The 11,363-nt window shown below is 36.0% G+C and overlaps 1 protein-coding gene and 1 long non-coding RNA gene across 3 annotated transcripts; one reads left to right on the top strand and one right to left on the bottom strand.

Annotated features, from left to right (window-relative positions):
- Window positions 1–302: 302 nt before the first annotated feature.
- On the top strand, window positions 303–2,504 carry LOC143445507 (uncharacterized). 2 transcript variants are annotated; one of them, XM_076944655.1, is made up of 4 exons: window positions 303–911; window positions 1,175–1,411; window positions 1,519–1,701; window positions 1,819–2,504. In XM_076944655.1, the coding sequence occupies exons 2-4, from the start codon at window positions 1,243–1,245 to the stop codon at window positions 1,920–1,922; spliced, it is 456 nt and encodes a 151-aa protein (XP_076800770.1). In that variant the 5' UTR covers window positions 303–911; window positions 1,175–1,242; the 3' UTR covers window positions 1,923–2,504. The 2 variants fall into 2 exon arrangements, with proteins under 2 accessions (XP_076800770.1, XP_076800769.1); XM_076944654.1 differs by having other exon boundaries at window positions 303–1,411; window positions 1,819–2,503.
- A 4,918-nt stretch (window positions 2,505–7,422) lies between these two features.
- Window positions 7,423–10,865, bottom strand: LOC143445508 (uncharacterized). Its single transcript, XR_013113828.1, has 3 exons — window positions 10,725–10,865; window positions 9,554–9,646; window positions 7,423–9,003 (listed from the first exon to the last, which is right to left on the bottom strand). It is a non-coding gene; the product is annotated as an uncharacterized LOC143445508 (long non-coding RNA).
- Window positions 10,866–11,363: the final 498 nt, after the last annotated feature.

The raw sequence follows: 11,363 nt of genomic DNA on the forward strand, positions 1-11,363 counted from the left end.
ACTAACCAATAGAAATCAAACACAAGTGTATTTCTTCTAAAAAGTTATGTCATTTAATGAATGAATTTTTATAATCGTTTGCTTTTCACAGTAGTCATAAACCAGTCTCATTTGGCGTTTTCAAGGGAAGACCACTAAAAAAACGATACTAGTTTATCGTCACCTGGAAATATACTTCGCCTAGGCCCTAGAATGACGTCACAATATACATACCATTGCTCACCAAAGCAACTCCAAGATGTTCTTTACTATCTTTGTTAATATTTGGTCGGGAAATGTATTGACATTGGCATTCAGACACAGCTTAATGTTTCCTTTGTGAGTCTATAATTCCATTAGTCAGAATTAATAAATGACGTTGCCTAAGCATTTTTGTTATAAGAGAAATTTTCATAAACCGACAAAGGAGTGTTAAGGATTAAGTGTAAGTCAGAGTTTTCTAAACAGATATAATACAAGGAAATAAATTTGTTGTTTGCTGGAAATCTTAGGGTTAGGCGACTGGAAAACCCCAGTCTTAAGTATTGCCTTTATGGGAGTAAGCGAAAGTGGAGGAAAACATATGTAACAAGCAACTCCTTTAGATAACTACACTAATCTGTTCATGTTTTAGAACAACTCTTCCTGCAGCATTGAACTACAAGCGTTTCTACGGAAAAGTAAATTTGAAAAAATAGATTTTCAGTAATAATTTATTCCATGGCCACTTTTAACTGGTGTATCGGGAGTAATAACGTTGTTGCTCAACACTACGGGTTAGTGCAGACAAACAAGCAAATCAAACTTTCACTATGAAGACCAACAAACAATAAATTACATCCTAAAAATGTCTGTTTCCATCATGTTTAAATGAGAAGAGCTAGAGCAACGAGATTTCCAGCGTTAGTGAAACTTCGTCAAGCTAGCTAAAGGTGAGATTGTTTGGAAAGAAAAGTATAAGTTAATCGGGAAAGCACAACATTGTCTCGTTGCTTTGAATTATTCGAAAGCGAAGTTGTTTAGCCTGCTGCTATTATTATGGAATAAAATTTATTTCCTTCTATTAAGAAAATGAACACAAAATTCTTTTGAAGACTTTAGTGCTGAAGATCTCAAGAAAATAGTTTGTGTGTTTTGAAGTGTTTCAACTTTTTGTATTTTTTTCTGCGTAAGCCTACGCATTATTGTTTCGCAGCTCCTAATAACAGAGGATCTCAACAATAAATCAGTTTACAAACCAATTTGCTGTGGTGTTAACTACACATGTCTTCAAGTGTAACTGGAACTCCTGCGGTCGGAGACGGGTTTCTTACTCTAAATCAAAGTTTACTTATTGTGCTGGTCACTGGAGTTACTGTAGTTATTGCACTCGTGGTTTTGGTAATTATAGCCTGTCAGTATTCAAAGTTGACAAACAAACTCAAAAATTCAGGTTGGTTATAACGAGCTTCAAAACGTTTTGTCGGAATTCTGCTTTAAATAAGTTAGTTATAAATATTGTTGTAAACTTTGTGAATTTATTTTGTGTTGATTGATAAGCTTCAGACAAAAATTCGGCCGTCTTACAAAAAATAATGACGACATCCACCTCAAACCTTGCCTACAACGACGCCTGCAGCAACATGCCAACAAATAACAAGACTGGAGGTAATACAAATCAAGGAATGGTACAAACCGAAACCATGACTCTAAAAGCAAAACTTCAACTTAACGACGCAACAGGTGGGACGTAAACTTAAATTCGATTAGAAATTAAGGTTGTTAAAGTAGGGTAATTATAATGTATAAGTGAAACGCTGTGGTCAATAACAGCTGTTATCAATGCAACTAATGATACAGATTACGTAGCCCCAATGCGATCGCCACCTCCCATGAATCGTGAAGATTTGGATCTTGCAGATATCTATGATGATGTGTCCTCAGATCCATACCCCCAATATTAAAAGATATAAATTGTATAATAACTAACTACTTGTCCCAAAATCGCTTGTTTCATGCAGACACTGTGGACTGCGATGCAGCAAAGAATGTGCAGTTATTTGTGTAGTTTATCTTAAAGCGATAATTATGTTTATGTCGTCCTTACTATGATATCGCTATAGCAAATATGTATAGCTTTTTTAAAAGCAACTGTTTAACACTTTGAAATCTATATTTTCTTACGATCTAGCTGTTTTATCCTTGCATACTGTAGATTAAAAATGTGCAATTAAATGATATTCTAAATTAGGTGAAGTTTTAGGCCCGTTAAGCATACTATCGAAACATAATCTTGTACATGTGGAACGAACAATTTAACTTGACATGTATAAAGGTTATGTTGATGAGTGAAAGCATACCTAAAATACACTTTCGTTTTGAGCTAATAAACAGCATCTTTACTTCTGGTCACCTGACACACGTTAGGGTGCTTCTTTGTCGGTGATATTGACAAAACATACATATTATTTTCATTTTATTTGATAAAATTATATTAAATGGAGTTTCCTATCAGTATACCTAATTAATTTTGGTGGTTACCAGGAACTGCCTAGTATTTGCTGACTTCAAACAAAGCTATTTTGTCATCGCAAATATGGAAACCAGAAACTGATGGATTCCTTGTTACTGTAAGATTAAACGGCAAAAATATGCACAAATATTGAAAATATGGAATGTGTGTTTCGATACGAACCATACATTATGAACTTAGGCGTATTAACGCGTTGAAACCAATTAAGGCCAACAAAACTTCATGTAGCTCTAGACCAGGGGTGTCAAACTCAATCGCTACAGGGGCCAAAACTTAAAACTTATTTAACGCCGCGGGCCGTAAGGATAAAACTTGATTGAACATTTCGTGACACGAGTACATGAATTGGAACAGGCGGCGAAACAAAACCAAATTTTTGATATTTTTGACGATTTTTGACTGGGCTATTTTTGATTGTTCTTCTCTTACATCATTATGTTTCTTTCATCTCCTTGCAAAAGCATTAAAGAATTAACAAACAATAAAGAAAAAAGCGGCCTAAATTACAAGCGTTAGAATAAATTGATTTATTCTATCGTATGATGGGACAACTGCTGTGCTGCTGTATTGTGCGATTTGTTATAATTTTGTTTCTTGCTTGAAAATAGTAAGCTATACTGTACAATGATCTCGCGGGCCAAGTTTTATTGTAAAGCGGGCCGGGAGTTTGACACGTATGCTCTAGGTCTAGACATTATGTAATTGCATATGTTTGAGCTCTATAAAGATTTCGGTGCTTTGCGTTCAAATTCCGTGTGATCCAATTCCAGTTAAAACTAGAGCAGTGGTTCTCAAAATTTGTTTTTCGGTGCATTTTGGGCTTTTATACATAGCCCTGCACTTCTGTCATGTTTTTAACTACTAAGCCGAATTTGCTCTGCTGTAAGTTTTACTCACTCTCCTCATGTATAGCTTAATTATTATCCATATATAACAAACATTTTACGTTGAAGCTAAAAGCTATTACTTGATTATACCAACGATATAAAGAACTTTCTTAAAAGAACGTTCTTTATATCGTTAATGATTTATATACCATTTGGAACTGATTTCTTCTAACGCTAAAATAGCCCAATAGGGGTATAAGAGCTGCAATTAGCTTCATTGTTTTCGACTAATTGCACTCTTGTAGTAATGGCTACAACATCAATGCGTTGCCTTCTAAAAATCTATCTCCCAGGCGGAAATATATTGTGAAAAGTGTTTTACCCAAAGACAATGGTGTATTTAGGATCGCGTTGAGGGAGGCCAAAATATTTCTAATCACGATGTCGTTCCGCACCGCCTAAAATGGGCGAAGCGCAAAATTTTGGGTTTTCTTGCTTCAAAATGCCTTGAAACAAAAGGTAGCCTTATATTAATAGTTACGTACACTAGCTGCCATTTTATGGTGTACAGTGTACACTATAGAAACGTCATGTAGAACGATTTTGTAAGACCGAATAAAACAATTTTGAAACACCGTATATCTACCTATAACATGTATTCCTATGTATGTTACACATATCGTATTCATATGTTTATATGCTAGCGCCCATGCAAAGGTAGAACAACGCAATTTCAACATTTCCTGAAAAAAGCTAGCGATGACATGTGAAAAATATACCACAACCAAGTCTAGTTAATCAGTCACAAAAAAGAGGCAGGTGGAATATGCATCTCGAAAAGTCCGAACGTACCTATCTGGGAATATATGTATTTCAGTTTGGGAACCCCTGCTATAGAGCTGAAAATGTTGCACGAGATTGTAGCCTAGTATATACGCTTGGTGGCTTGTATTTAATTACATAAAAGTTGGTGTGCGGGAATAAAGAAGTAATTCTGCATCGGAAAAACATGCATAAATACACTAAAAGTATGCAGCTCATTAAGATAGCTCTACAGGAGCTTTTCACATATAGTGGGAGCCAAAAAAACGATGGCGAGAAACGCTTTGATAACAACTTAATTACTAAATGAAAATGCAAATTCCCGACTGTTGCTTTGTTTACATGTTTGTACCTTTTGAAAAGAAACCTCGACTTCCCTTACTTCATAGCATTGTAGAAAATTGAACAATTTTTTTGAAATTGTCTGAAAACTTAAATCGAACATCGACTTTAGGACGAACACTAGGATAGTAAATGTACTGAGAACCTAGCGCGTGAGGTCATCGTGACGCAAAAATCACGTTTTAGGGTCTCAGGGACACCTACCACCAAATGCAACAAGCACTCTACCTGATTCAACCTTTTTCTAAAGTCATGACCTCAAATCAGCAATTCAAGAAAACGGACAGCAGAAATGGGTATCTACATTCTCATGTAATTGTATCTGCGGCGACATCTACCGGCCTTGGATAAGCTAGAAGGTTAAATAGTCATCTCCACGAGGGTGTGATATAACTATTTAACCAACTACCTCATATAGGGCACGGTTACGGTATGCAGAAAACTTTCCATTCCGATATATTAATGTTAAAGCTACATTTCTTTAAACAGGAAGCTACAACCTCTCTTAGTTCAGAACTCAGCTTTTCAGACTTCGATTTTCAAATGGAATTTACGGGGTTCTGCAAACTAATTCAAAGACAAAATTGGAATGTAAATTGCTTTGATGACATGTAAAAATAACCCAAATCCAACCAAAAAAACTGTGAAATCTCCATTACATTTAGAACTATGCAAATTTAAAACAGCGCAAACTCGCTCAAAATCAACCTTTGACCATTGCGTACAATAAAGCTAACGAAAAATGAAAAGAAGAAAATTCGTGAGTTCTGACACCCATAAACTCGAGCTTGAGATTAACTAAGACAAGACACAAGCTAGAATAGGTGGGTGGCAGATCCACGAAAAAGGAACTTCCTTTTGGAAGAAAGCAGAATTCGTCGGTGTCTCAAATCTAAGCATTGCGTAAGAAAGATGTTTTATGCCAAGCACGTACGCCACAGCCAAAGATTTGAAAAGGTTACCAAAAAATGTACGATTCTCTAGGGTGAAAAGGTTGAAGTGAAGCCCGCAAAGAAACTGACAACGTCAAAACCTTTTTTGACGTCGCTTTAGGGTGCAAGAGAGCAAAATGTTACAAAGGCGAAGGACGTGATCGACCTACAAATAAAAATGTCACGGATCCCCGGCCAAACAAATGAGACGATAAGCAAATATACAAAGGCATAATAATGCCGGCGAAACGATAAAAATCTTGGACTTTGTGACTGAATAGTCATTGACGTCATATTAGTGGTTTCCGACAATAGACAATCGTTCTTTGTCATAACTAAAGCAAACGAAAACGCAATCCTCTGTCAAGTAAAAAAAACTCTTAGTCATTATGGAAAACGGAGCAGGCAATTAGAAAAAACGCAGCAAAAGACGAAATGCTAGATTGCTGATGGCACGTATTATTAAAATATACATTTCCAATTTCCAGCCGTACAAAACATTTCGCAATAAAGCCGTGCAATAAGATTAATTAACGATTTTGTCGTATGGCCACAAGCAGATCAAGCACGAAACAGTTCTATTCAATGCTCAATATCATCGTGTATGGTTCGGCTGAATTTAACATGGACATAAAACATGGCTTCGTAGCTTTAAATTTTTATAAGCCTTGAGGTTCCTAAAACTAAGGGATAATAAAGCCGTTTGCAGGGGGGGGGGCAGGGTGGTAATGAAATCAATTCTAGGGGTAACGAGGAACTTATTTATAAAGAAATAGTTGTTTTCAAAAAAATTCAATTGACTGATAAATAATAATACAGAAATAAATAACACAGAAATAGACTAATTTTTATGCAAGTTCCATCGCAACATTAATTTTTTTGAATTGAATAAACTCTTTTGCCAACGCACAAGTGTTGGAAGTTATTTAACGGTAGGGGTAATGGTGATCTGTCACACCACTGCAGGGGGTAACGACACCAAAACGTTGAAGAACAATGTTATAAAGTTACTTTATAAAGACATTCTGGCTTGAAGTGCTTGGAAAACGGAAAACTTCCTTACCAAGAACAATAAACCTTAATCGATCGCTTTCCCGGAACCGGTAGATAGCTAACAATCTGAACGAACCAACAGCACTGCGAAAGGCTATTTTCACTGGCAATATTACAGGCTTTAAGCTGCGGTATATTTTCCTTGAGAATTCTGGCGCCTACTGCGACAGGAATTAAATCGATCGGGTCGGAATTTTTACATCAAACATCCGTACAACTCCGTGCAATGTTATGAGCTCATCCATAGACTGATTTTATTACGAAAAGCGCAGAAGAGCCGGACATACCCCCTTACAATGGAGCTGCATAGGCATGAGTAACATTTTGAAAAAAAAACAAACAAAAATACTCACATCCGGTATTCCAGTGGAACTTTCAAACTTTTCCATGACTTAAAAAACCTAACTTTTGTTCAAGAGAAATGGGCCCAATAAATCGACTCTGGTTTCAGGAATATGTAAAGGGTAAAAGGCAAGTTCTTTATATGCAGATGCCCTACATGCCACGAAGCAAAACGTCGTGGCAGTTTATGTTATGCAGTAAAGGTATAGAAACTGAATCTTGAAAAAAGTTTATTTAAAGGTTGTCACTATTAAGGATGTTTTGCAGCCGTTACGGCGCAGCACAAGCATTTCATCATGCAAAACTATACCACACACCTAACGCCGGTTTCTTGTACCAAGCATTATAATAATCTACACAAGCCGAAACACGTGAAAGGTATTATGACCAATATCGCGAAATGCTTGTCCTCAGGCGATAGCGGCTTATGGAAAACTTGTCTCACTATCTCCTGTTTATGAGCCAAAATTCTGGCATCTTTCTTCCAAACAAACCCTTTTTGCTTTTAACATCAGTAAAATATACTGAAATTCTTGAAGTAAGCATGGCTGTAAAAATGGCGATATGTTTGAAATGCCTCCAATAACATACGAGCTTATTAAAACGATCAATACTATACAGTATATATAAATAGGGATTTATTTCACCGCTGGGCTATTCTTAAAGATTTTGCATCCTTGTAATTTTCCGCTGAAATTAGTGAAGCTATTAAAGCAACGAAGCAGTTCTTAAGTTGCGACGCAAAACACCATGTAAGTTATATAAACGTAACGTATTTAAACCGCTGCAAGCAGACGAATTTCAAGTTATTTCGTTGATAAGAAACAGCAAATATGCGTTGCAAAAGCAAGGGGACTTTGCATGTCGTGTAAAAACAACATTTTAGATTTGGTGTTCAATGGTACTCTGACGCGAGGTATACCTAATTATTCTATAGATTTATTTTGTCGCAGGTCTTTCGTATAAATATAAAAACAGTTCTACGCCGCCTCGAATGTCCAAATTAAGAAGGTGATGAGGAATACGTGACAATGTGGATACGTTACTGGCCCAATTTAGCTGTACTTGACGTGGCTAAAAATTGCATTTTTACCAAACATTTCAAGCAATTTAAATAAATTAACCATACAACCTTACAGACGCCAAAAATGTGTTAAAATTTAACGTACAAAAAACCGCCGAGAAAGCATGACCAAAAATTCTACGGCACTAAATTTTCCGCGCTTTTGCCATATGAAACCGGAGATATCAATCCACTCTGCAGCAGACACGCGCGAACCAGGAAACGGAAAAGGTAACAGACAAGCGATGTTGCCAAGTCAAATAGAATTTAGCGTCCCAACCCAACACAGACTAAACAACGTCATCGTCACAAGAAACACTCAGGCGGGGTAAATATCCATCCAATAATTGCCATTTGGCTGACGTTGCCACAATGCGAGTTAGGAAGAATGGAATACACAATTAAGTAAATCGAATTAAAAAATAAACCGAGTTCAAACTAAATGAAGATGTTTTTAAAAAAACGTGTAGTCTCTGCAAGGTGGTCCCTATGTGCATCAATCAAGCGTTGTATGAATCCACCACGAAAATCTACCTAACGAGCTGGGTTATGTATTAAAGAGTATTAAACAATTACTCAGCGTACGGCAGTCTTACAAGTAACATGTAGTCGCAATGAGTTGGTTTTGCGGCTACAAAAAACCGGTTCGTCTGCTGAAAAACTTTGAACAAATCAGTATGTTCAAAATGCTGCGGGCTCAACGCTAACGCATTGCACATCCGTTAACGTTTGTCCTGCTAGTTGTGTGTCAGTTGAGCTCATTTTCTTTAAACAGGACGTGATGCACTTGCGCAAGTAAACATGATGGCATGACTGGCTGAGGTTTTGACCTAAGCATTTCAGGTACGGGTGAGAGTGAAATCACGAATGTAAAGGTGGGATTTTCCCACTTAACTGTAGTCAACTAAGGGTGACCCACGAAAATCTCTCTGATTTACTAAGTAAATGTGGTTCAAACACCATTTCGGTCTTTCCTCAGCTTTTGCCTTCCAAAATACTCACAAAATCTTGCTCATTCACCAATCGAAGGAGTATGAAAAAAATTGCACATTTTCCGGTATGTCGGCTTTAAATGGGAGTTCAGCTATAAGGCCGATGACAAGATATTCTTTGACTTCGCCTTCATCCAAGCTAAAGCAATAAAAAAGTTTAGCGTGTGAGTTGTGACGCTCGAAATTTGGTATACAACATACTTATATGACCACGTGGCACAGACCAACCAATATGCGGATGAATAAGCAAATTCAAAATTTCGCCGCGCTTGCGAAAGGCTAAAAGGTTTACAACAGGCTTACATGTATATAGAACACCCCGTAGCGTTTATGTATGATTAATAGGCAAATTTCTACTTTCACGGGACAAACCTTTGTGTAATACAGTGTAGTACACAGTGTAGTGTAAACCATATAGTTTTAAAGTGAAAACAGTTAAATAGCCAGCCAATAACCAGCGACAAAACAGCAGGGATATAAGATTTTTGCTGATCAACAAAAAAGGTTAACTATTTAAAAAGGTAGCGATTCAAAATTTGCAAAAAGTTAGTAAATATCTACCGATTGATTTATGGTTCGTATAAAAATGTTTATTACCATTATAACAATTATTTAATTAGGGGTCCAAAGTGTGTGCGTTATTACAAACAATAAAACAAGTTTAACAACAATCATACTTCGTAACTTACCGGTAAAACTAATAAAATTCATTAAACAGTTTTTACTACCAGGGCACACGACATTTGACGGTGACGACATTTGACAGTGACGAACAAAGGACTCTGGTAAGAAGGAAAAAGTTAATCATTGATCTGGGCTTACAATTTAAAATGCCCAAAAAACACGATATAAACCGTTTACTTCGCAACAACTTAAAATGGCTAAAGATGCAATATGATACCTATGGGTGCATTAACTGCAGGCTACTGCAATATAAGCCTAACTAAACTTATACCTTCATCGAAACTTTGAGAAAACTAACGGATTTGATTCAATTTTAAGAGTTTTTCGTCGAGAGGATATATAATATGCAAGCTATTTTTGCACAGCAGTGATTAGGTATTACTTTTTACATGGAAGTATACGTAGCACTGCGATAATCTTAGAACAGGAAAGTTAGTTTATTGTACAAGTAAACAATTTTAATTATTTTACCGTTTATTGGCGTTTAGTGAATTTTTACGTTATTTTTTTTTATTATTGTTGAGTTCATGTGGCATTTACTACGTTTGCCAAAATCGGAAAGACACTAAGAATAAAATAAGCCGCCTACAGCAGATATGACAGAATTATTATATTACTGTTAGGTCTAATTTGCTAACAGATACCGTAGCATATAGCTTGAGATAGTTTGTAAAAACTTTAGAAATGTTGTGCTGCATGCATGCACCAATATAAAACTTTTCTTCTGAGTGACTGATGAAAATTAATCATCAGAATTCACAACTCATTTCTCATTAAAAGTTTAGAATTCCTAAAAAAATTAATGCAGAAAAAATAAATTTCTGTATTCCACCGCATAAAAGTATACATTACCACCATATTTTATTTTTATTACTTTACCAGGCTGTTGGATAAAATATTAATAAAAGCAGGTGGGGTACTTATGATAGAATTAGTTAAGAATGGCATCTGCTCGAAATTACAGTATTATGAAAAAATTATAAAATTACAGTACTATTAAAACTTATAAGTAAAAGCGGCAAAATGCAAACAACGATATATTTTAAATTAATTTAATAAAAATTTAAATCTCAGCCGAATCTCCCATTAATGCCATGAAATCAAAAATTATTACTGAACTAAGACCGTCTGTAAGACCAATAGGCCTGCACAATTACCAATTTACTTGCAACTTACCATTCTAACTACCTTGAAATAAAACTTCTTTTCGCCATTTTGTACCGGATATTCGCTTCAAGTCAAACATAAAAAAGATTTTTGAAGTCACGACTTTCGTGCTGTTCCTTTTCAGCCTAATTTGTATATAACATTCTACAGTCTTCTACCTGAAAAGAACGTTGTAATAACATGAAAAACTCGCTTGACCAATGTGAAACGTATTCACCATACAGGACACGTCATTCTTATTCTACAATACCTAAAACATTCCAGACACAATGGTGAAGGTGGAAAACCCCTTTTCCCCTTTCAGCAACCATTTAGACCAAAAACTACCAAAAAATAACTCCCAGTTAAATCCATGTAAAAGCTCACGACAATATGACAAACAAAATGCCAGTTTATTACATAACCATTGTTGAGTATTAGAATGATGATCTGGTCTTGCTACTGCTCAAACTTTCGTTGCCTGAAAATTCGGTGTTATGCTTAACACTTGACAACGCACCAACAATTCAAACGTCATGCTTAGAAACGTGACATAACTCAAAGTCAAGTTCAACTCTACGATCATCCAAATCGAAAATAGGCTCATTTACTACTTTTCTCATATAAGGTTTCGATTTTGTAAAAATTAAACGTACAAGCCCAGATAGG

This window comes from Clavelina lepadiformis, chromosome 2 (genome assembly GCF_947623445.1).
Source record: "Clavelina lepadiformis chromosome 2, kaClaLepa1.1, whole genome shotgun sequence".
Classification (NCBI taxonomy): domain Eukaryota; kingdom Metazoa; phylum Chordata; class Ascidiacea; order Aplousobranchia; family Clavelinidae; genus Clavelina; species Clavelina lepadiformis.

Bases quoted from the DNA above. Each gene is read 5' to 3' on its own strand.
- LOC143445507 (XM_076944655.1), top strand. From the start codon at position 1,243: ATGTCTTCAAGTGTAACTGGAACTCCTGCGGTCGGAGACGGGTTTCTT. The intron at 1,412-1,518 runs GTTGGTTATAAC...TTGATTGATAAG, and splicing joins AAACAAACTCAAAAATTCAG to CTTCAGACAAAAATTCGGCC. The intron at 1,702-1,818 runs GTGGGACGTAAA...CTAATGATACAG, and splicing joins TCAACTTAACGACGCAACAG to ATTACGTAGCCCCAATGCGA.